Genomic DNA, 26,373 nt, shown 5'->3' with positions numbered 1-26,373 from the left:
TTTTGTCTGAAGACCACCACTTGCTGGTCAAAACCTGTTACGGAATTATAAAATGCTCATATGACTGCCTCCTGACTGATACAAAAAGAAAAGAAAGTAAATCAGTGGATCCGCATTTTTTCAAGTCAGTCTGCAATTTTTTGCCAAAATCTTAGCTTCGTTACGATGTTAGTAATGCACCTAGTATTAAAGTAATTTGTGCGTGTAACTGATGGTAGGGTCAGTCCCTGTATGGGCCGTTGAATATTTCCTTGTGTTCACACCAGAGTGTTCGATTAGTATCCTTGGATGTACCATAGAAGTAGCCTAAATGACTCTATCCTGCTTCATTCGAAACTATTCAGTCTATAACAAAATGGGTTTGCGAGTGTAATTGTTAAAATGTTACACCAATTTTCCAAACTTACATCGACTTAAATGAAATACATTTGCTCGAAGATATTTATCGCATATTGATAACCTAAATGCCATTTTCAATGTGACTGATATACTGCAGTTTCTGTACTGAGCAATTACTTTCTAAACGCCGCTGTGATCAAAGATTTTCCAAAAAATCCTCCTAGTGTAGCAAATGAGAAAATATTTGTTTTAGAACTGAAGGCACTTACTTAATAACAAATTCGGAACTTTAATTATAATCCATTATACGGTTATGAGTTCACGTTATCTTTGCTCTATACTTTACCTTTGCAACATATCAGATAGATTTACGGCATTTTCTTGAAGCGCTACTCTTATAGTTAAATAATGCAAGGTGATACACGGAAAGATACTGCGAAGCTGGGAGTCGACCTACCGTTGAGCACATGAACGACAACAGTCTTGAGGTTGGCGTTGGAAGGATGGCAGGTGTACTTCCCCGAGTCCGGGGAGTCGGCGCGCTGGATCAGCAGGTAGCTGGTCGTGACGTCACCTTTCTCTGTGATCACAGACACGCCGCCCCTCGGCGAGTCGTAGTTGATCTCCTGCAAACAGAAGTACACGCCGTCGCTTAGAGAGATGTCGGAGGAACAAAGGTGATTGCTCGGTGCGTACGCATGGTTGAGGGAGTGATAGGAACGGTGATGCACGAGTCCGGGCGGCTGAAAAGGGGGGGAGGGTGTAGATGCCGTATGTGGAATGCTGAAGACCATATCCGCGACAACAGACACAAGCGAAGTGAACGAATTGAACAATACACCAGAAATCGCAAGGAGGTTAACGGAGGCTATGAAATGACACTCATCGCAGACTGCGAATCTGGAGAGCGGTGTGCTGAATAACAAGTGCATCCTTCGACAGCTTACTAAGGAAGTTCAGCTAGCACTCTAAGCCGGAATTTTGACGCAGTCCAAGCACGGACTGTGATGGCCCAGAGGTTCGGGAGGAGCATTTCGGAAACGGCACGAACTGTCGGGTGTTCCAGGAGTGCTGTGGTCTTCACCACGTGGTGAAAGGCAAGCTGAAACCACGTTTAATGTATTTTGTATGCGATCTAAAATTTAAAAACCTCTCTCACACCGGCCTGATTTAGCTTCACTGATCAGGATAGTAAAAACATTCGTATATTAAGGGAATTTTCATTGACAAAGCAGGCTTATCACATTCACACAGTTCAATACTGTTCTATCCTGATTAAATAAAGCTTAACTTAAATTTCATAAGGCAGTGAAGCAATTTCGAAGTCTCGGTGCGACGAAAATTGTCAGTCGATCTCCTGGAAACATTTGTAATAATTATTAACTTTCGGTGATCACATGGGGAAAGCCGGAGATCTGCTGGTAAGACCGTGTTAGCCTATTTATTTGAAGTAACTGGATATCTTGAGCATACAAAACGGCAGGTTCGTCCAGTGTAAATCAGACGTTCTCCACTGATCCCGTGCAACACAGCGTAGTAAGCAGACACTGTCAATAATAATAATCCCTTAAATATTACGCGAACAGACTTACTTTAGTTTAGGTCATGTATTAAATTTCTTCTCATACAGAATCTCATCAAGATGGCGACGAGCTCAACAATACATGCATATACATCCTTCTTTCACGACTAATCGGCAAGAAGTCTCTATTCTTTTTCCTAAGAGAAAACATAGATAGCAGAGAAGCTATTCCATGGAGTAAATGGACGCTCCAAGGAATAATTGGGCTTGAAAGTACTTTGCATTGATAATCGGTAAGATAAGAAGAGATATTTCGAGATATGTACTGAGCTATATAATTTATAAAATTTCTGAAAATATCGTGGAGAGACCGCTGCAAGAGACATTACACACGTCTAGACGTCGTGTGGTCGGGCGGCCACCCCTCATTACAGACGTCGGATGTCTTAGGCTGGGCAGGTTGGTACAACAGCACAGTCGGCGGATTGTGGCGGAACTAACATCAGACTTTAGTGCTGGTTCAAAAACGGTTCAAATGGCTCTGAGCACTATGGGACTTAACTTCTGAGGTCATCAGCCCCTATAACGCAGAACTACTTAAACCTAGCTAACCTATTGACATCGCACACACCCATACCCGAGGCAGGATTCGAACCTGCGACCGTAGCGGTCGCGCGGTTCCAGGCTGTATCGCCTAGAACCGCTCGACCACATAAGCTGGCTTTAACTCTGAACATAGTACGTGTGTGTCTGAACACACAGTGTGCGGAACGCTTCTAACGGCCGGCCTCCGCAGCCGACGACCCTTGCATGTGCCTGTGTTGACACCACGTATCGGCAACTACGACGGAAATGGGCATGTGCCATAGGCACTGGACGTTGGAGCAGTGGCAGAGCGTTGCATGATCTGATGAATCCCGATATCTTCTTCATCATGCCGATTGGAGGGCGGGAATCTGTCGTCTTCCAGGGGAACAGCTCCTTGACTGCTGCACTGCAGGACGGAAAAAAACTGGCTGCTGCGCCATTACGGCCTGGGGAACCTTCCGTGTGGCATCCATGGATCCGGTGGAGCTCGTGCAAGGCACCATGACTGCCAAGGAGTATGGTACACGGGTTGCAGGCCACGTAAACCCTTCATGACGTTCTTGATTCCTGACGGCAGTGGCCTGTTTCGACAGGAGTGTGATGAAGTGGTTTAAGGAACACGGTGGCGAGTTCTAATTGGTGCGCTGACTCCCCAACTCACCAGATTTGAACCCCATTGAACACATTTGGTATGTGATTGAACGTGGTGTGAGCTCATCACCCTCTCCCCGGAATTTGCGGGAATTCCGCCATTTGCGTGTGCGGATGTGATGCCCGCTCCCTCCAGCAAGCTTCCAGGCTCTCATTGTTTCCATGCCACGACGCGTCGTCGCTGTTATCCGTGCCAAAGGTGAACATACCGCCTATTAGGTTGGTGAGCGTAATATTGTCGCTGATCAGTGTACAGCCGAGCAGCCGCAACTTGCGGTTCCACTACCAAGGCACAACTGTTGGGATTACAACGGATGGTGCACAGTTGTATGTATCAGTGAGGATTCCACTAGTGAACAAGGATACATTGGTTAAATGTTGGAGGATGCAGACCAACACAGTGAAGCTCAAGGCAGCTGGGAGGTTTGTGAAAGAAAGAGAGAAGACGGTATTGCCAGTAGCAGAAAATGGGGACCGAAGCATGGCGATGGATGAGGTTGAGCTTCAGCAGAGTGGGGTCATGACCAAACGCCCGACTCGTGAAGTCACAATGGTATGAAACACGTGCACACGCCACTGTTCAGTGGTAAAGCAAAATGATGTCCATGCCAGAAGTTGGTGAGGGAACCAAGGCAGTAATTCTAGAAAGCTGGTATGCAGTAGGTATGTTCAGTACACAGCTTAGTAGTGGTTGCTAGTTTCTAAGAGCAAGGAAGTCTTATGGGAGCAAGACGTTTGGAATTAGAAGGAATTGGATTGTTGATCAAAGGGACTATGTGTGATACCATGAGATCATAGTTTCGGGGGTTACACTGCTGAATGTAACTACAGTCACAGCTGTATTGGAGAGATGAACGTACAGAGATGTTGTCCAAACAAACCTTATCTTCCTAAACGACACCTGGGAACGAAATCCACACCATTCATTAAGTCAGATGATTGCTGCACAGGAGGGGCAGATTACTTCAGAGCAGTTGCTACAATCCGTGAATCAGTGTCGGGATAGTAGATATCAGGAAACTACGACCCCGATTGTCGCTATTCCTAGCACCGTAGTGACTCTGATTTTGCTCTGTACAGCTTTTTCGTCTGTGAAATGACAAGCCGTGCTGATACCTGACCGAGGGATTATCCAAGTTCTCACAGATTGGATTCCTGGAGCGAGGGATGAAAAGTAGATTTATGTATTTGAAGATTAATATAAAGATTGGATAGTACTGAAGAATAGCCAATGTGATAGTACGTACTTGTTTTAAAAGTTAAGGGAAAAGGTAATCTCAATAAATAACAAGGTTGGAGTAAGACCTGGAGCGCTGGGTCTCTGCGGATTGGGGTAGTATACTGTTGTTACCCAGTCTTTTAGCAAAAGTTGTAAGAAGTTAATGAGAAAGATACTGTGACGTACTGCATTAGGGGCCACAGGCTAGTGGCCACTGTGTAGCGACGCTTGAGGCAGAATAACATGCACATAAGGCAAGTGCAAAACTGCGGCTAGCTGCACTCAGCTGGAAACTGCTCAGCTTGTCAGTAATAACCATTGAATGTGGGTCAGTGACAGCACATCAGAGCAAGTCTCTTGTTATCGATGATGTCACCTGGTGTCTGCTTTTAAGTGAATCAAATGCACCTCTTACCAACATAAATACGACTAAATTTTGAAGCAGAGTGACTTGCCTTTGCCAGAGCCCGGCAGCACCACTACGACGCCTGGGCCACGCCAGACAGTGATACGACTGGGCATCACCAGCAGCCTCCAGGCACCTGTCGCCACCAGAACTGAGTTCCTCACGGGAATTAGCGCCACAACACCGTTAACCTGCCATCTGCACGACGTGACTGCAGTATGTACCCTGTAGGAGTTGGTACCTGAGCGCCAGCCACCGACCGACTCTAGACAGAGGGCAGACAGCCGACAGCCGAGCCCTGCACACAGCAGTCTCAGCGCGCCTCCGCGGTTAACGTGTGAAGGGCTGAGGGGCTGCGCAAAGTGCAACCGCCGACCAAGTTGCAGCGCGGTGCTGACGTCATGGCCGTGGCCTGCAGAGGCTGCCTTCGCTCTACGGGCCTGCCTACGCCGCACCCTCTCGCCAGGGCGAAATCCGCCGCCCGTTCGTCTTCGCCAGAAAAGGTCAACAGATTGAGGTGCGTTCTTCCTCGTCGAGCCACGATAAAGGGTGCACCGAAGCTGAGTTAAGCCTTCTTCGCTGTCATCATTGGTTACACTGCATCCCTCCGGTCCGACATTACCGCCACTTACCACACCGAGTGTAACTGCACTTTTCAGTTTCCTCACTCGTTATTCCAGAGTTGTTTCACCTAAAAGTACCACATATACTTTTCCTAGCCATTGAAACGACAGGGTTTTCTGCGTATGACATGTTTCAATATCTTTTTTAAGTTCTGACTGGGATATTATATTGTACCACCATTTATATGGGTACTATTTCCATATAAATTATTTATAGCACCACACTATTATTTTAACTATACATACACAGAAGCGCAAAAGAAACTGGTATAGATATCCAAATTCAAATACGCATATATATAAACAGGGAGAATACGGGGCTGCGGTCGGCAACTAACATACAAGGCAACAAGTGTGTGGCGCAGTTGTGAGATCGGTTACTGCTGCTGCAATGGCCGGTTATCAAGTTTTAAGTAAATTTGAACGTGGTGTTATAGTCGGTGTCCGAGTGATGAGACTCAGCATCTCCGAGTCAGCGATGAAGTGGTTATTTTCCCGTTCGACCATTTCATGGGTGTACCGTGAATATTAGGAATCCGGTAAGTCATCAAATCCTGACATCGCTGCAGCCGGAGAAAGATACTGCAAGAATGGGATCAACGAGGTCTGAAGAGAATCGTTCGACGTGACAGAAGTGCAACTCCTCTGCAATTGCTGCAGATATCAATGCTCAGCCATCAACAAGTGTCAGCGTTCGAACTACTCAACGAAACATCTTCGATATGAGCTTTCGGAGCTGAAGACCCACTCATGTACCCTTGACGACTGCACGACACAGAGCTTTACACCTCGCCTGGGCCCGTCAACACCGACATTGGACTGTTGAATACTTGAAACTTGTTGCCTGGTCGGACGAACCTCGGTTCAAATTGTATCGAGCGGAACTACGTGTACCAATTTGGAGAGAACCTCATGGATTCATGGACCTTGCATGTCAGTAGGGGACTGTTGGAGATGTTGGAAGCTCTGTATTGCTGTGGGGAGTCTGCAGTTGGAAAGATATGGGAGCCCCTGATACGACTTTGCCAGGTGACACGTACGTAAGCATCGGCTCATATCCACTGTGCATTCCGATGGCCTTAGGTAATTCGATAATTTCAGCAGGACAGCGCGACACTCCACAAACCCAGAATTGTCACAGAGTGGCTTCAGGAACACTATTCCGATATTATGAACTTCCGCTGGTCACCAGTCTCTCCAGACAAGAACGTTATTGAGCATACCTGGGATGCCATGCAACGCTCTGTTCAGAAGAGATCTCCACCCCCTCGTACTCTTACGGATTTATGGACAGCCCTGCAGGATTCTTGGTGTCAGTACCACCCTTCACTACTTGAGACATTAGTCGAGTTTATGCCCCGTCGTTTTACGGCACTTCTGCGTGTTAACTGTGGGCCCTTCACGATATTAGGCAGGTCTACCAGTTTCTTTAGCTCTTCGGTGTACATTTCTGCAAGGAACATATCGTCTCTCACTTCAGTTTCTAATGTTAGCGAACATTTAGTAATGGTGCTGACGTATGCTATTGTGACGGTGTCTCTGACTGATGTCTTTGTGCTTCAGTTAAATATTACAGACTAGTTCACGTCTGACATTGCAGGCAATACTTGGTCGTTTACTACATGCCATTCTAACAATGGTAGATGCATCAACTGGTCGAGCCTTACGTTTCATCAACTGGGTGAATCAGGCACGCTTTCACGTATTACATTAACAGCGTGAGCGTAATAGCTGACAATGTTTTCACCCTTTGTATTGAACACATTTGCCAAGTTCCTGTCATTGATATTATACGTTGTAGGCCGTAATGTCATCTGTGTACTGACAAAGAAACTGATATGGAAAAGCTCCACATCCCTGATCTGTAATCATCGAAACTGTTAGCAACACTAAAGGTTAACATCTTAGTGGTTCAGTAAGATTTTATCTGCATAAGAAATGAGTGTCTCTAATCGACAATACAGTTCCCTGAAGTACAGAAACAAATGATGGCCAGGGAAATGCCAGGAAAAGGCAAAGCGATTGTCAGAGCAGAGGAACAAGCGGAGACCTTTTCAACGTTGGTGACAATGGCAGGTAGTATTTTTCTGACAATGTACTTCGTTGAAATAATCGGCATCGAACACAATATGAAAAAGGTTATTCGTAAATTTGTACTGGAAATCAACTTTGGAGCACTCTTATCAAATATACAAACTGGTTGATGGTAGGTATTGAAATTAAATGTTGATGTTACACAATTATGAGTACACGCAGTTTCGAATGATATTTTTCAGCTTATTGTGTTTCTGTTGAAAGAGTTGTGATGATTCCAGACAGTGTTTCGGACTGGGAACCGACCCAGGACCCTTCCCTTCTCAGGGCAGTGCGCTAACGATCATGTTATCTGTGGACTACATTTGTTTTCCTCACATTCAGACTCCAAAGTGTCTCACCGAGGTTGGATTCCCTTCTGATATACAAGTTGTTTTACGAATCTCTAGGGATAAACCACGGATTCTTTGGTCATATGAGCTTTTGTCAAAAATAAATGTTTAACTAATGGTCCACTTTAGCGCCCTGTTTCTGACATTCTCAAGCCGTAGATTATCAAAACACAACGTCAGTTCAATATGGCGACTCAGGCGTCCTTCATTCTATCTGGAGAAAATTCCAGGTGAAAATAAATTCACGTTGTCTTTATGTTATGTGTAACATGTATACATCTAGAGGGCTGCAGTTGCCACATGTGGTGAGTCTGAATTGCTACGCATGTGACTGGAATGAAGGAACGAAATGGTGACTATTAATCCAGAACGTCGAGAAGGGAGCTATCGAGCTTAACGTCTCCGTCCTGCGAACATATTACGATTCCTTGACACACTCCAGAGAGAGTTTGTATTACATAAAGCACGTTGCTGCATAATCTCCGTGCGGTTATATGCCACAATTGCGGTAGTAACAATAACGTAATGTCGCCGGAGCCGGCTCCTGTCTTCCTGGAAAGTGGGTGTGTAGCGAGGCAATGCTGGATAAACACGAATCGGGTTATGCGACATGTCGCCACACGTCTGCTAATAGAGCGTTTTGTTATAACGCGAACTAAATATTACGGAAAATCGTGCAACACCGTTTATAGATGGAGTCGCTTCGGGATCCCCCTAGCGCCAGGCGTCGCAAACCTATATATGGGGCATATCGAGGAAACGTCTCTTTGAAAAGCATCCCTAAATCCAGAGGCGCTCTTTCGACATACGGACGACACATGGGAGAATTTCTTGACCCACTTATCATCATACATGACAATATAAAGTTCACTATGGAAGTAAAAGGAAACAGATGCTAAGTTTTCCTCGATATTCTGATAAAGAAGAAAGCTAATGGCACTCTGGGATATTATGTCTACAGAAGAAAGTCGAACACGGACCTGTACCTAAACGCAAGTAGCTGCCACCACTCACCACAACGGAAATCCGCGCACATCAATCTGATGCACAGAGCACGAGACATACTCGTTTCCACCAGAAGAGCCTACTCACTGATTTGCAGCATCTTCGGGGAAACCTTTCACAGGAGCGGCTACTCAGAGACACAAATAAGATGCGCTCTCGGGTGGAACAAGAAAGAAGACCACCTCTACGAAGACACAAACCATCTGGTGTTCCTTCCTTACGCTGGACCACCCATGGCCAAGACTGCCAAGATTTTGAAGAAAAATAACATCAGCACCATTTTCCGTCCATCGGCAAAAATAAAAAAAATAAATCTGCTGGGCTCAATGCCAAATTCAGAAGAACGCAAAATCCCCAAGACTGGCTAAGTTTCACGGACGCTCGAAATTTAGTGCGAACTTCAATGCGAGGTGTTTTTTATAATTTCCACAATGAAATATTGTCTCAAAATATGGTATAAGACGCAGAGAGATTTTGGTCGTATGCAAAGTACATCAGTGGCAAAAATTAGTCAATACTGTCACTGCGCGATAGCGATGGCAATGTTACAGATGATGGTGCCTGTAAGGCGGAGTTACTAAATACAGATTTCCGTAAGTCCTTCACGAAAGAAGACGAAGTAAATATTCGAGAATTCGAAACCAGAACAGCTGTTAGCATGAGTGACGTAATAGTAGATATTTTAGACGTTGCGAAACAACTCAAATCACTTACGAAAGGCAAGTATTCCGGTCCAGATGGTACACCAATCAGGTTTCTCTCAGAGTATGCAGACACAATAGTGTCTTTCTTAGCAATCATATACAACCGCTCACTTGACGAAAGGTCTGTTCCTAAAGACTGGAAAGTCGCACAGGTCACACCAATATTCAAGAAAGGGAATAGGAGTAACCCATTGAATTACAGACCCGTATCACAGACCTCAATTTGCAGTAGGGTTTTGGATCATATACTGTACTCGAACATTATGAATCACCTTCAAGAAAATGACTTATTGATACATAACCAACACGGATTCAGGAAATATCGTTCTTGTGCAACACAGCTAGCTCTTATTCCCATCAAGTAATGAGTGCTGTCGACAAGGGATCTCAGATCGATTAGATATTCTTAGATTTCCTGAAGGCTTTTGATACCATTCCTCACAATCGAATATTAATCAACTTCCGTGCATATGGAGTATCGTTTCTGTTGTGTGACTGGATTCGTGATTTCCTCTCAGAGAGGCCACAATTCGTAGTGATAGACAGTAAATCATCGTGTAGAAGAGAAGTGATATCTGGCGTTCCGCAAGGAAGTGTCATAGGCCCTCTGCTGTTCCTGATTTATATAAATTATTCAGGTGATAATCTGAGCCGCCCCCTTTGTTTGCAGATGACGCTGTAATTCACCGTCTAGTGAAATCATCATACGATCAATTACAATTACACAATGACCTAGAGAGAGTTTCTGTATGGTTCGAAATGTAGCAATTAGCACCAAACAAAGAAAAGACCGAGGTCATCCGCATGGGTACTAAAAGGAATCCTATAAATTTTGGGTATACCATAAATCGCACAAATATAAGGGCTGCCAATTGAACTAAATAACTAGGAATTAGAATTACGAACAACTTAAATTGGAAAGACCATATAGATAATATTGCGGGGAAGGCGAAACAAAGACTGCGCTTTGTTGTCAGAACACTTATAAGATGCGACAAACCCACTAAAGACACGGCCTACATTACACTTGTCCGTCCTCTCCTGGAATATTGCTGCGCGGTATGGGATCCTTACCAGGCAGGATTGAGGGAGGACATCGAAAAACTGCAAAGAAGGGGTGCTCGTTTCGTGTTATCCAGCAATAGGGGTGAGAGTGTCACTGATATGATACGCGAGTTGGGGTGGCAGTCACTGAAACAAAGGCGGTTTTCTTTGCGTCGAGATCTATTTACGAAATTTCAATCACCAGCTTTCTCTTCCGAATGCATAAATATTTTGTTGACGCCCACATACACAGGGACAAATGATCATCATAATAAAATAAGAGGAATCAAAGCTCGAACGGAAAGATTTAGGTGTTCCTTTTTCCCACAAGCCGCTCGAGAGTAGAATGGTAGAGAAGTTGTATGAAAATGGTTCGATGAACCCTCTGTTAGGCACTTAAGTGTAAGTAATCAGGTAGAGGTAGATGTAGATGAAAGAGAAATTAGGACTACAGATACCTGGATTCTATATCATCAGTTACGAATGTGGCAAACAATACATCGGTCAAATGACAAAGCAGGCAGGCAGAATTAGGCGTCCGCCAAGGTTCGGCACTAAATTCTATAATCTTTTCATTGTACACTATGTGATCAAAATTTCCGGACGCCAACAAAAACATACATTTTTCATATATATAGGGTGGTCAAAAAGCTCTGAAAAGCGTGTGAGGCTGTTGCAGAGGAGTAGGTTGAGCTCATAAGTCGATGATTTGCACCTTTTATGATGTAATTATGGTTGAGGTTAGCCACTCAGGTCTTGCTCATGCAGATTCAAGAAGCCTGCCATAGATGGTGTAGTCAAACGCGTTATTCATCTGGTTTCCTCGAACTGAACTAGAGAACGATACAAAAACTGGAAATTAGATGGCAGCAACGATCGAACTCTCTCCATCCAAGGGTTTCATGTGCTATTATTCCTTTTTTTGGGGGGGGGAGGGGTTAACAGTTTCATCTTACCAAACGAAGAACACGTTTGGCAACAGTACCTCTGGCAGCCTGCTTGGGTTTTGCGTGCACAAATACCTGATTGGTTAAGGGGAGCCGGAGGTGGTCAAATCCAAAAAATTACGATTTTTTTTGCTACCGAAAATTAATTGGAACATTCCTCTTTAATGTAAACTTTGAATTATTGTTCTACTCGCCCTAGAAGTGGAGTTATTACCGTTTTCCCCCACGCCTGCAGAGGAAATGGGCGGCCGTTGAATGCATCTAACACCCTTCTCGTGACTTCCTGGCGAACTGCTTGGGTTTTTCTCGGCCTGTTATGTATACAGCGCCTTATGTTACGCATACAGTGGGTGTGGAAGGGTTGGCTACATTGTTCTCTGTGAGAAATGAAGCGCTAAGAGCGCGGAACATCGTCCATTTGCAGTTTACCGTTTCGAATTAGTTCAGTGTTGCGCCTGTTGTTGGTAGTATTACACTTCTTGTGTACAGCGTTGTTCTAGTTACGATGCCACGTTTTAGTAACCGTGTATATAAGAATACGAAGAACGTAGGGAAAAGAAAATTAACACTAATACCAAGTTGCGATACTACAATTACTGAAACAGTGCGTTCTTCTGCTAAGCATCACATGGCCGGCCATAGCCCTGTGTCATCTTCTAGCAAGATACTGACTGGTGGAAGTGACAGGTTTCGTGAATATGTTAGTGACAGTGATGATATTAACGAAGTGCTGAATATTGGATTATTATCTTCTGTGCTGAAAGAAAGTGTTCTGTGCAAAATGTGTTCAAGTGTAGGAGTGGGACTAGAGATAACAAAGCACTTTGGTTTAGCTTGTGAGATGAAGATAATCTGTGCATGTTGCAAGTATCAAGTGACTTTCTACAATTCACGTGCCAATCTCTTTGGTGAAAATGGACGATCTAGAGTGTTTGATGTGAATTTTCGACTTGTGTATGGTCTTCGATCCATTGGAAAAGGGTCTGCTGCTGGTAAACTGTTTTGTGGTATTATGAACTTTCCATCGCCTCCAAGCAAATTTGGGTACTACTGTGAACTGGTAGGATCGTCTGTTGAAGATGTGGCTTTGAAAACCATGAAGGAAGCAGTGGAGGAATCTGTAGAAATGAACGGTGGTTCTAGGGATTTGGTAGTGGCATTAGATGGTTCCTGGCAAAAGAGGGGTCATAAATCCCTTAATGGGGTTGTAACTGCTACTTGTGGTGATAGTGCAAAAGTGATAGATGTTGCAATATTATCAAAACATTGTAGGTGTAGAAATAAAATCAAAGGAGAGCACAGTGGAACCTGTGAGGCAAATTTTAGTGGATCAAGTGGAGCAATGGAAGTGGATGGAGTGAAACAAATTTTTGAATGTTCAGATCCCAGATACAACGTTAGGTAAAAATACTACCTTGGGGATGGTGACACCAAAGGTTTCAAGACTATAGAGGAACTGAAACCATATGGAAATGAATTTGTAGTTGAAAAGTTGGAATGCATTGGGAATTTGCAAAAGTGTATGGGTGTACAGTTTCGAAGGCTCAAACAAACTTAGGGTCCAAGTAAGCTCAGTGATGGAAAGACAATAGGAGGGAGAGGCAGGCTTACTGATGAGGTGATTGAACGTCTACAGAGATACTAAGGGTGTGCTACAAGGCAAAGTACTAGTAATGTTAGTGACATGCGAAAAGCAGTGTGGGCATTGTTCCTTCACACTGCCTCTTCCAATGAATACCCTAAACACAGCCTGTGCCCAAAAGATTCCTGGTGCAAATATAATGCAAAAAAGGACTATGATCACAAACATGGTTTGCCAGCAGCTGTAGTAAATGTAATAAAACCAACTTTTCATTACTTAGCACAGCCAGAATTGTTACACAAATGTCTAGACGGAAAGACGCAGATTCCTAATGAGAGCATAAACAATTTGATTTGGAAAGTGATTCCTAAAAGGGTGTTTGTAAGCATTAAAACACTGCACTTTGGCATTTATGATGCAATAGCAATCTACAACCCAGGGAACAGTGTGAAGTGTGAAGTTCTGAAGGCATTAGGATTTACAGCTGGGGTGAACACTGTACGAGAACTAAGAAATATTGACTGAGAAAGGATAAGAGTAGCAGAAAGAAGAGAGAGGCATATGAAGTATGATGGAACAACAGGCCAGAAAAGAAGACAGAAGAGGAAGCTTTTGGAGGATGAAGAAGAAGACCCTGATACTCCATCCTATAGTGCAGGAATGTATTGAGAAACTTTGATAGCCATTTCCCATAAATTAGAATTTTTAGAATATAAGGAACATTTTCTCAAAATACACTAAAGCTAGAGAGATGAAATTTTTATACAGCACTCCTAGTGGTCAAACTTACATTGTAACACAGCCATTTGGCAATATGTTCAGTAGTTTCATTCCAGTTTAACAATAAAGCAATTATTTGTAAAAAGAAATTGGGTCATTAATAAAAAAAAATAATTGGAAGGAAACTAGAAAAGATACTCCAAAATCCCTCTGTCATAACTGCAATACTATACCACTCAATATGTAAAAAAAAATTCAAATATTTCTATTTGGTAGTTTATTCATAAATGTTCCTCAAACTTAGTGATTTTAACATGGGCAGCATAGGCACCTCCGGCTCCCCTTAACTTCAATGCTAATTAGTCGAAAACGGCGTAACGTATCGAATTTTTTTTATAATAATAGCACAACCTACCTTGCAACATCCTTACAAGCGTTCAGACTGTTGTGATCACCCTGTCTAAGGATATGTACAGTAGTTGAGAATACAGAACTAGACAGTCAGTGATGGGATTTCTCGTTCGTGAGCGTAAGGAAGGTGGGAGAATTTCTACCTGTCAGTGTGTCGTTCCATCAGTCTGGAGGGAAGGTCGTTGCAGTAGCGTGGGGTAAATCTCGTTTCCGCTGTGCTGGGGACTCTTACTCGTGCACTTGAGGGAGGGGAAGGGAAGTATTTTTGTTTGGGAAGTGGGGAGGACTCTCGTTCATATAGCTTGATGAGACTCTTTTCATGATACTTTGGGGGGGGGGGACAATCATTCTGACAGTGTGTGGCTCTCTTCCCGACAGTATGGGGAACTCTCTATCCAACCATGTGGAGGGTCTCTCAGTGTGATGGAGTGGGGGACGCTCGATCCAACGTGTGCCGGTACTCTTGATCCTGCTTGCTGATTGGGGAGATTCACGAGTACTCAGAGTGGGGGACGCTTATTCTGGCACTGTAGAGGACCCTCATTCTAGCTCATTGTGGCACCCATCAGTGCTTGGAGACTTTCGTCCTAGCAGTTCAATGAGACGTTTGTCCACTGTAGGGGGATCCTTGTCCAGGTAGTAAAGTGGCCCCTTTTCCAGGCAGTGCAGGGGAACTGTTGTCCAAAAAGTGCAGGGGAAGCCTTGACCCAGCAGGCCAGGGATGCTCTAGTTCTGGCAGTGGTGGTAGATTATTGTTCCGGCCGTTCTGGGAAACTGTTTTATTCCGGCAGTGCTGAGAAAGACTTGGTTTGCCAGTTACGAGTGACGCTGTAGTTTCTCTGATAATCTGTATGGTGTTTGGCCACACCATTTACTTATTTTCTGACAAGGAAAACAGTATCTAACATTGCTGTCGCCATAATGATAGGTAGAAAATTTTGACAACCAGCAAGTTGAGATATTTCACAATTTCGGTGGTGGTTACGTCATACTTCCATTATTTCAGCCACTGTCGAGACTTGTTGAACCGAGTGATACCCAGTGGCAAATTTTGCCTTAATTTGACGATCTTCATCGAAGAACTTTGACTCTGTTTCAACAGTCGTAGGCACGTAGACAGTTTTAGTTGGGCATTTATATGAAACCAGCTGGTTTGCAGTGAAACGATTTCTTCGACTGGTCCGCCGAACATTTAGTTTACGTACGCTTCATCACTTGCGAGTTTTGATTATTACTTCGTTCCATGCCCCCACTATTACTGAAAACATTTATCGGTGAAATACCTGATATATTTGTTTGAAGTGAATGACTTGCACCGATAGCTATAGTTAATTACAATCATTTGCTAATTTCCTAATAACTGTTATTGAATTTTGTAAAAAACTGGAACATTTTTCGCAGGTGAACGGTCTCTTCTGAGACAGAACGAAGAAACTTAGCGACTCTAGACTACACACTTGTTGTAAGACGCCTATTCACCACAAGAGTTCGAAAATTAAGAGGCCTACTTCTGGATCGATCACCATCACGTTGCTAATATAGTGGATATGAAGACTGATTCAGCAAGCAGACCTAATTGCGTAAGCTAATTAATAAATGTGTACAGAGTATCACTTTCCTTTTGCAGCTTAGGATTACGCCGTATATTTTATTTTCTCTGCACTCTGGCAACTTTTCGATCATAGTACATTATTTCCTCACCGAGGTGGAAAAGTCTGTTTGTACCCTGTTCTCTCGGGGCCGTTGAAAACCAGACGGAGCGCACGGTCAGCACATGAATAAGGAATGAGCGGAAGTTGGAAGCGAGTCACGGACCGAAGGCCTCGACAGATCAATGGGCTGTTCTCCATTACGTAGCCACACCAGATCGCTGACAACGAACATCACTTCGCACTTACCCCTTGACGTCATGTCAAGATCTGGAAAAGCGTTCACGTTCATTGTTAATTCTCCTTCTCAGATAGTTTCGCCACGCTCTCAGACAGCCAGCAGCGTCACGGGATGCATTAGTATCTGCAGAAACACCATCAGTCATCCACAGTGAACTGAATGCACGAATCGCCTTTAGAGACGCCTTCCGCCAACAGCAACTGGCCGAGTCCATTGAAATCACAATTTGTACGTTCTGGAAGACAGAATATCATTACAGTGTAATCTTGAACTTAAGATACCGATAGATGAAAGTATTCCTGACGAACGGAATGTACGTATCATAAGCTCAATATATGGAGAAGATGATATACTGTGTGCACTAACTGTAGGAGTATTGGCCTATACCTACTGCATACGACATATTCTTCAACGTTCCCTCTAGTAGCCCTGCGCTTTTTATTGTAAATGCTGTTGGTGATTATCTACGTGGATTTCGTCATGGAAGATTTGATGGTAATCATATCTTCACGATTCGGTAAATACTGACATGTGTAAGGAATTTATGAATGATACACACCACCTCTTCACAGACATCGGATCAGCCTATGACGGTACTGACAGAAGAGATCCATATATGGGAATGGAACAATTAAGAGATTCATCATAAACTGACGCCTTAGTGAAATATGAGATAGAAAATACCACGATTCAATTAAAGATACAAAATACGTTATCAGGTGCTGTGAACACAAAATCGGTGAAAGAAAGGGAGATTCATTACCCTGCCTTTTGTTCAATATAGCCTTTGACACTGTTATAAAAGAAGTAGGTATCAATACAGGAGGGCTTACCCTGTAGCTATCAGTTTAGGTGCAGAAATACGCAGATGGTATAAATATACTATCAAGAACGGCAGGAGATACGAAAGGAGCTTTCACAAGAAGGCCGAACCCACAAAGAAATGAATGAAAACAAAGACAGTAAGTGATTCACGTAAGTCTCATGTGGATAGTTTCACTTACCTTTGGTAAGAAGTAGGCTGTAAGAACTATGTCAGCTCGGACAGCGAAAACTGGCGGCCAAAAACCGTGGGTTCAAAAAGAAAAATGTTAAATCAAAGCTGCTGGGAAACTAGACTTACAATGTATAAAACTTTATTGAGTATTGTGCTCATATATGATGCTGTATAAAATACAGTTCGACGTATTTGAAAGAAAGCTCTGGAGACCATTTTTTGGGCCAGTGGGAGAATACGGCGTGTTATAGGGAAGATTCGACTGAAAATGACATAATTTACTATTGAGAAACCTTACGTTGTCTGAGTATTTATTTATCTATATAATTTGGTACTCCCTCTCCTCCTCCGTCCTTTCTCAGTCCACGTGCTTCTCTCCCCATATTTCTGTCTACCTCTTACACGCCTCCTCTCTGTTCAACTCCACCCCCCTCTCCCACCATTATTTGTATACGTCCTCCTGCCCTCTATCTGTCTTTCTGTCCCTCACCTTTTCTTTCGGTATCTCCTCCTCTCCTTTGGTCCATCTGCTTCTAAATCTGTCAATCTTTTGCTTTCCCATCTGTCCATATCCCCCCACCCCCAGTCCCCCCCAATCTTCTCCTTTACCACTAACTCTTCCTCACCCCCTGCATCTTCTCCCCTCTTCTCTCTTTGTCTATCTATTCCTCCCCCTCTCCCTGTCTATCTGCTCCTAGTCACTTTCCGTCGAATTCCCCCACCCCCCATCTCTGTCCACCTACTCACCCAGCTAGTAGTGTCCATCTCCCCGTGTAACCTTTGCCTCTGTTCACCTACTCCCCCTTCTCTCTCCACGATATTTCCATCACCTGATTTGGATGATGCTGGTTCTTACCCCTACAGTAGTAAGTAGCCCGTGTAGAAAGTTTGGCTGAAATCGAGCAAGGGGTTTGGAGGATGTTTTTACCCCTGGCTTTGCCACGGTACACACGTGTCGCACATATTTCATGTATACTTCATTTCAGACATGTTTGTACACGTATTTCACTTCTTGCAGTTTCGTTTTCACGTATCTACTGTTTATGAGGTCATATCACTTGAGCTATATGTTGTACAATGATATATTTTTACATGTACATCCACTGGTATATATGGATTCTGTCTGGGTAGTGTGTTGCGAACAGAATTAGTAGTAACATGTAATAAATTAAAACGTCTTGCGTGATGCAGTTTTTTTACACATTTCAGTGTTTATGACGACCTGTCTCCTAAACTGTCATGTAATAATATATTTTTGCAACCAAATTCGTTGGTACATACAAATATTGCCTGCAAAGTATGTCGCAAACGGAGTTAGTATAGAGAAACAATAAATTAAAAGGTCCCTGATGCGGCACTATTACTGCACAAACAGCGAAAATGTAGGAAGCAGATCAAGTTTTGTCCTTTCATCACTTTTCTCAGCGAGAAAAAGAGTCGTAAAGGTTTGAAATTATGTGTAAAGTTGGACGCAAGTCAGTAAATGCTCTCATTCTCAAATACTGCTTGAATTTATTGTGTCTAGTCACGCGTCGTGCACTGTGATTCTCTTTCACCCCATACCCTCACCCATTTTAGAGTTTAGTGGTTCTCCTGCCCACAGTGGTTCTTTCCAGGCAGTAACTGATACGTGTACCACGTTTGGCTGAAATTGAATTAGTAGTTTCGGAGACGACGTGGAACAAGCTTACATACATTTTTATAATATGTATGGGTATAGTGAAACAGACATATGGCGCGCGACACAATTGATCGTACTATCCAATTCCTAATTTTTGAAGAATTTTGTTTAGATAACAAGACAAAAACGATTATCCAACCAACCCTGACCATCACCACTTCCGACGTCACGTTCAGAGAAGAGATGTCTGATGCTTTTGTAATGAGGACAAAAGCCAGACAGGGAGACTGACTATCGTCTATCTCTTCAACTATACTTTCGGGAAAGTATTCCGAAAGAATTGAGCAATTCAAGTGAAGGAAATGGGGCAAGGCTAGGCTACAATTATACACGGTGAAACACCTAAAACGTGTACCGCAAATATTGCATAAATGGAAAGGGCTAATGGCGTGCGGTATTCACAGAATGGACAGTTACTCAGGGCTTCGTACTATTAGAAAACCAACAGACTGCAAAAACAATTAGAAAGTGTATTTTTTTGATACCGTACACTTTTTAAATATAGTGATGCCTGTTAAAATTAAAATGGGGTGAATTAGAATCTCAGTGATATTTGTAGAATGATTCTAGTGCGAGTCGCTTACAAGAAATCATATTTTCAGTAGTTACCACTTGTATAAGACTTGCGGTAGCACACGCTAAAGATCAACACAAGTGAGTACAATAGTTACGTGGCTTCTGCTCGGTAACGAGACAACTAACCGTCAAAGATTGCGCTCAAAATGACTACCAGCAGCGGCAATTCACGCTTCCCGTCTTGTATAAAACTACTGCTGCACACGTGCTAGCAAACCAGTGGAGATGTCCGAGCAGGATGCAGTAATTGCGCATCATTGGGTGTAGTTGCTATGTCCTTTCCCCACAGAAGAAAGTCAACAGGCGACAAATCCGGTGAAGTAGCTGGCCAAGGTACAGGCCCTCTGCGTCCAGTCCAAGGATTTGGAAAGGAATCGTGAACACATGCTGTATTACTTCGTGCACTATGGGCTGGACAGCCGTCATGCTGGTACCAGTGGTTCCTCATAATCCGCAGAGGAACGCCTCCTAACATCCGTGGAAGATGGTCTGTTAGGAGGGTGTGATATTTGTGAGCGTTCAGTGATCCGTGAAAAACGGGCCTATGAGATTATGGATTATTGTCCAACACCACACGTTTACACTTCGAGCAAAGTGACCTCCCATGTGACAGAACTAACGGGGATTCTTAAGGGAACAGTTGTGTATGTTTTGGTTGTTCAGCTGGACATGACTGCTAAATGTGGTTTCATCACCTAACAAGTTACGTGACACATCTGGAATATCCTGTCTTAATGCCCATAACACAAGTTATCACGATTCACATAATCGTTTCCATGCAGCTCTTGACAGGGAGGGATATGACAGCGATGGAAACTATGTTCATGGAGAATATGTAGGACAGCCTCATGCCACTTCCTCGTGGGATTGCGCGAGAGCTAACGTACAGTTTAAATGCAACAGCAGATGGTTCAAATGGTTCAAATGGCTCTGAGCACTATGGGACTTAACATCTGAGGTCACCAGTCACCTAGAACGTAGAACTACTTAAACCAAACCAAGCTCTGTACATCACACACATCCATGCCTGAGGCAGAATTCGAACCTGCGACCGTAGCGGTCGCGAAGTTCCAGACTAAAGCGCCTAGAACCGCTCGGCCACACCGGCCGGCTACAACAGCAGAGTGAACATTAATTTTCCCTTCTGTCGTCTCTTATTTGCTTTTGTTCCGTTATGTAGATGTTACACTACCACTTTCACGTAACTGGTTTAAGATGATGATATATAATTACCGCATACATCGTACAAGCACGAACTGCTTTCTTTCTGCACTCTCCATACACCATGAGCATGTCGGCGTTTTCCGCATTGGTAAATCCCATCGTCCAGGCGCGACCTACTGTTAAGATGTCACACACCAACCGACTAGCAAGTGGCTGTACACTCAGGGAACAAACAAGCACACTGTAAGCCAACATAATAGCATTGTACTTAGGTAGTACGCAGGTTGAATGGCACAAGCAAGTACCGGTATGGAAATTTTTCGAAATACGATATCTCGTGAACCATTCGTTCTAGAATCGTGCAACGAATACCACTGTATTCTATTTTAATCTACTTTTAGTTTGCCGATGTCAATAGGCATTGTGCCACTTAAAAATGTATGTTTGCGTACAAAATACACCTTCCAAGTATTATTACAACTGTATATTGGCCCTCGTGCACTAATCTGTTCTGTGAAAAGCGCACGTGAGTAGTACCCTCCATTTCCGCAATACTTGTGGTGGAAGTTTTAGGTGATTCACCCGGTATAAATTTTACAAAGTACTGCAATGGACTGACTTACCTTAGAAAATGATTTAGCAATGATATCGTAGATACTGCAGGAAAGGAACTTCACCAACTGAAGACACTGGCAAGGAAAGCTGGCCTTCAAATCTCCTTGGAAATAAGTGCTAAGAGAATTGGAAGTCGGAATAAGAAGAATTAAGCTGGCGGAATAACTTAAATATCTGCGTAAACGTCTACAACCTAATCTGTAAGCCTGACTTTCCTTTGAAAATGATTTATCAATGATCTCGTAGATACTGCAGAAAAGGAACTTAACCAACTGAAGACACTGGCAAGGAAAGCTGGCCTCCAAATCTCCTTGGAAATAAGTGCTAAGAGAATTGGATGTCGGAATAAGAAGAATTAAGCTGGCGGAATAACTTAAATATCTGCGTAAACGTCTACAACCTAACCTGTAAGAGAAAGAGTCCTTCGTGCAGTATATTAACGAAATGTAAGTGGCCTACCAACAAACTATAGGCAACTACAATAAGAGATCGACACCCTTAAACGTCAAAATTAAACTGTACTACACTTCCACTCGACCGGTGGCTCCATATGCTTCAGAGTCTCTTACAATAAAGAAGAATGATCTGATGGGGAAACCTCAGACCAAAGAAAGGAAGATTTTCGTAAATATTCTGGGCCCCAAAGAGGGAAACAGCGAAAACAGTTGCCGTCCTAGTCACCACCTATACAATGTGACCCATAAATGTTGCAATATACGTCGAGAGTTTGTAGAGTTTGTCTTCTGGAACAAATCGACGATAGCAACCCGCGTCTGGAAATGTCATCCAACGACGATACATGGCTTCGAAGTTGTAGATGCCGCGAAGTTGTAGGCCAACCCTCCGGCAGCAAACATGACTTTGTTCACTGTGCAGGCCGTACGAGGAATGTGTCGCGATGCTCTTTGTCATTCAGTGATCGCAACTAATTGCCTTGATCGTCGGTGGAGGAGATGCTGGTGGGTACTGTGTAGAAAGGCCTTGTCTTCCACAACTGCAATGCTCTATTTCCTTGGCGGACGACGGTTCTGAAAATGCGCAGTTAATTTTGCTCTAAAATGTCATTTGCTTTTCGGTATACAGCGAACAGTCATGTTTTCTGTTGAATGGGTGGCCTAGTGGCAGGCGTCAGCGTCTGTAGCTTCGACACTCTGCAGCGTCGTTGGATGACGTTTCCATACGCGGGTCCCTAACGTCGATTTGTTCCCAGGATACACTCTTCAACCACCTGTAGTCTGTCGCGATATTCCTATGACAGCCATCAGCGTAATGCACGTTAGGAAAAAACAACGAACACACAATGGTTTTCAGGAAAAGCCGAAGCTCAAGACGAGGAGAGAATAAAAGAGAACACCACAGTCGAATGCGGAAGCATTTGGGGCAGCTAAAGCTGATAAAATGATAGATTTTAATTTCTGTGGTCTGTCCCTAGCTGGCCAGCATGAGGAAAGAAGATGAACAACAAATTGTTACGTACATTATGATCGAAAGGCTACAGTAGTCAGGGCATATATTGGAAGTTGACTGAATGATTAACATCATATTGAATACTGTGGATGGAGGAAACTAAAGAGTTGGAAGACCAAAACTAAGGTAGGAGGTACACTATGTGATCAAAAGTATCCGGACACCACCAAAAACATACGATTTTCACATTGGGTGTATTGTGCTGGCACTTACTGCCAGGTACTCCATGTCAACGCCCTCATCAGTCATTAGACATCGTGAGGGAGCAGAATGGGGTGCTCTGCGTAGCTCACGGACATCAAACGTGGTCGGGTGACTGGGTGTCACGTGTGTCATACGTCTGTATGCGAGATTTCCACGCTCCTAAACATCATTCCTGTGGTGTCACCGCCAGACACCACACTTGCTAGGTGGTAGCTTTAAATCGGCCGCGGTCCATTAGTACATGTCGGACCCGCGTGTCGCCACAGTCAGTATTTGCAGACCGAGCGCCACCACACGGCAGGTCTAGACAGACGGACTAGCACTCGCCCCAGTTGTACGACGACTTTGCTAGCGACTACACTGACGAAGCCTTTCTCTCATTTGCCGAGAGACAGTTAGAATAGCCATCAGCTAAGTCCATGACTACGACCTAGCAAGGCGCCATTAACCATATCTGGAGAGAGTCTCACTTGTATAACCAAGAGCGATGTACCACAATGATGGAATAAAGTTAAGTACGAACGCAGCTACGTACTTTTCTTTATAGCATTAATTACGTATCCTGTTGCAGAATTCACGCCAGTCGGCGTGAGTTGACGCGTGCCCTTTCGGTATCTCCGCCTTGTGTTTGGACTGTCTTGTCTAGACACAACAATTAGCACCACTGCTTCTGTTGTGGATTGGCAAGACAGCCAATCCACTACGACAGGAAGCCGAAAGGCACGCGTTTAAGTTCACGCAGGCTGGCGTGAGGTCTGGAACAGGACAAGGAAAGTAGACTTTAGCAAAAAACGTACGTTGCTGCTGAAATACTTAACTTTAATCCATAAATGGTGAACATCGCTCTTGATGGTACATTATTCATAATCTCAATAGTAACTGGTAATGGCGCCTTGCTAGGTCGTAGCAAATGACGTAGCTGAAGGCTATGCTAACTATTGTCTCGGCAAATGAGAGTGTATTTTGTCAGTGAACCATCGCTAGCAAAGTCGGTTGTACCACTGGGGCGAGTGCTAGGAAGTCTCTCTAGACCTGCCGTGTGGCGGCGCTCGGTCTGCAATCACTGACAGTGGCGACACGCGGGTCCGACGTATACTAACGGACCGCGGCCGATATAAAGGCTACCACGTAGCAAGTGTGGTGTCTGGCGGTGACACCACAGTTTCCCATGTGATAGTGAAGCTGAAAAGTGAGGTGACACTTAGAGCACAAAAGCGTACAGTCTGACCTCGTCTGTTGACTGACAGAGACCGTCGACTGTTGAGGAGGGTCAAAATATGTAATAGGCAGACATCTATCCAGACCATCACACAGTAATTTGCTAACTGGATCAGGATCCACTGCAAGTACTACGAAAGTTAGGCGGGAGGTGAGAAAACTTCGATGTAATGGTCGAGCGGCTGCTCATAATCGACATATCACGCCGGTAAATCCCACACGACGCCTCGCCTGGTGTAAGGAGCGTAAACATTGGAGGATAGAACAGTGGAAAAACGTTGTGTGGAGTGACGAGTCACGGTACAGAATGAGGCGATCAGGTGGCAAGGTATGAGTATGGCAAATGCGAGGTGAGCGTCATTTGCCAGCGTGTGTAGTGCCAACAGTAAAGTTTGGAGGCGGTGGTATGGTGTGGTCGTGTTTTCAATGGAGGGGGCTCGCCCCCCTTGTTTTTTGCGTAGTACTGTCAGAACACAGGCCAGCACTTTGTTGCACCCTGTTGCTTCTCACGGTTGAAGAGCAATTCGGGGATGGCGACTGCATCTTTCAGCACGATCGATCACCTGTTCATAATGCACGGACTGTGGCAGGGTGGTTACTCGACAATAACATCCATGTAATGGACCGGCCTGAACAGAGTCCTGACCTGGAACGCCGACTTCGTGCCAGGCCTAACCGACTGACAACGATATCACTCTTCAGTGCACTACTCCGTGAAGAATCTGCTGCCATTCCCCAAGAAATCTTCAAGCACCTGACTGAAAGTATGCCAGCGAGAGTGAAAGCTGTCATCAAGGCCAAGGGGGTGGGGCGGCAACACCATATTGGATTCCAGCATTATCGATGGAGGGCGCCACGTACTTCCAAGTCATTTTCAGCCAGGTGTCCGGATACTTTTGATGACATAGTGTAGATGTCAGAGAGGACTAATGGTAAACTGGAATTCAGAACCGGAGGTGTTCGGCACCAATCACCAAGAATGGAATAATCTCCTGCAGAAGGACAAGTTTAAAGAAGGGCAAACGTGCTAGTGATGATGATGACGATGACGCTCACGATGACGTAATCTCATAGGCTTGTCACCATCTTTAAATGAAAATGAAACAAAACTGATTCCTTATCCAGGAAGTAATGATACGGCGCAAGAATGAAGTTTTTGATGCGCTAATGCAAGGGGCGCCAACTGGATGCTCGAAGGTACCAAGGTGTCCAGCGACCGTGCTTTTCGCCTTATGTTACCAGAAAAAGATAAAACGGACAAGTGGGAGCAGGATTCGCCCTCTGAGGTTTCCGTAGAAACTTAATTATGTATATTTATGGGTCATCTATAGGTTCTGATGCGTGAGCTAGCTTGTACATAAATGGCAGTGTCTTTTGACTACAGTGACCTAGAGGCTTAAGATTTTTACACAGCCTGTGGACTGCAGACCCTACTTTTAGATGTAAATTTCAGCTTGGTAGTCTGCCTACACACGTTCCTGAGAAAAAAGTGTTTCACAGACGGACAGACCGACTGACAGCAAAGTGACCCTATAACGGATCTGTTTTTACAGACTGAGGAACGGCACCCCAAAAATTAATCAGAAATAAGAAAGCGATGATGGTTTACACTTACCGTAGCTTGTTTCCGGACTTCGCTTACATCAAGACCGGTTTGAAAAGTGATAAACGTGAACAACGTTCATAAAATTAAATGCGTCGGATAAAAACTTATTGCATATAGTTTACAGAAACAAATATCCGCTTTTGAAGAAAGTAGCGTACAAGACAATATCGTTCCCCAATGCCAAAAATTTGTGTCAGTCATTGTTTGCAATAATGAACATCACAAAACCAAAAAAACTTGCCTTCACTTACAGCTCAACTGTTGATGATCGCTTATGAGCAGGAATATCGTCAAACACTATAAACTAGAAATAATGACAAATTAAATTGTGTCAAAAATCCCCTTGAGTTGGAGACGCAAATTTCCTATAGGGAATAATTTTACCGAGCTAATTGATGTATGTATTATTAAATAAATATTGTGCTCTCTTAACACTTTTACATTAATTTAATATGTGACATTGACTTACCCCTATGAAGTTTACAGGTTATCACCAAGGATGTCTACGTATTAAACAAATACGGATACTAAATCATTATTCCAGTATCGCTAATGAATCATGCACTCTCACCTATTATGCTACTCCCACTATAACCTCACTGTCATCCTAAAGGTTTTTCTACTTCGGTGTTACTTCAAATATAGAGGCAAACTAGAGCCCACCGTTGAAGATGTGAACGTCATATATGTAGTAAACAGCCTTCATGGGCTTGCCGCCGGATCCGGCGGCAAACCCGCGAAGACTATTTACAATGCATCCGCCCGGAA

The 26,373-nt window shown here is 43.9% G+C and overlaps 1 protein-coding gene across 1 annotated transcript in view; it reads right to left on the bottom strand.

Annotated features, from left to right (window-relative positions):
• Positions 1–26,373, bottom strand: part of LOC126156206 (zwei Ig domain protein zig-8-like) — a 476,222-nt gene that overhangs the window by 92,491 nt on the left and 357,358 nt on the right. Inside the window, exon 5 of the mRNA XM_049916292.1 lies at positions 797–965. Coding sequence (XP_049772249.1) covers positions 797–965 — 169 coding nt within the window. The remainder of the gene's footprint in view (positions 1–796; positions 966–26,373) is intronic.

The sequence above is a fragment of the Schistocerca cancellata genome, unplaced genomic scaffold (genome assembly GCF_023864275.1).
Source record: "Schistocerca cancellata isolate TAMUIC-IGC-003103 unplaced genomic scaffold, iqSchCanc2.1 HiC_scaffold_1106, whole genome shotgun sequence".
In the NCBI taxonomy this organism is placed as follows: Eukaryota; Metazoa; Arthropoda; class Insecta; order Orthoptera; family Acrididae; genus Schistocerca; species Schistocerca cancellata.
This window is presented reverse-complemented; position numbering and strand designations above follow the sequence as displayed.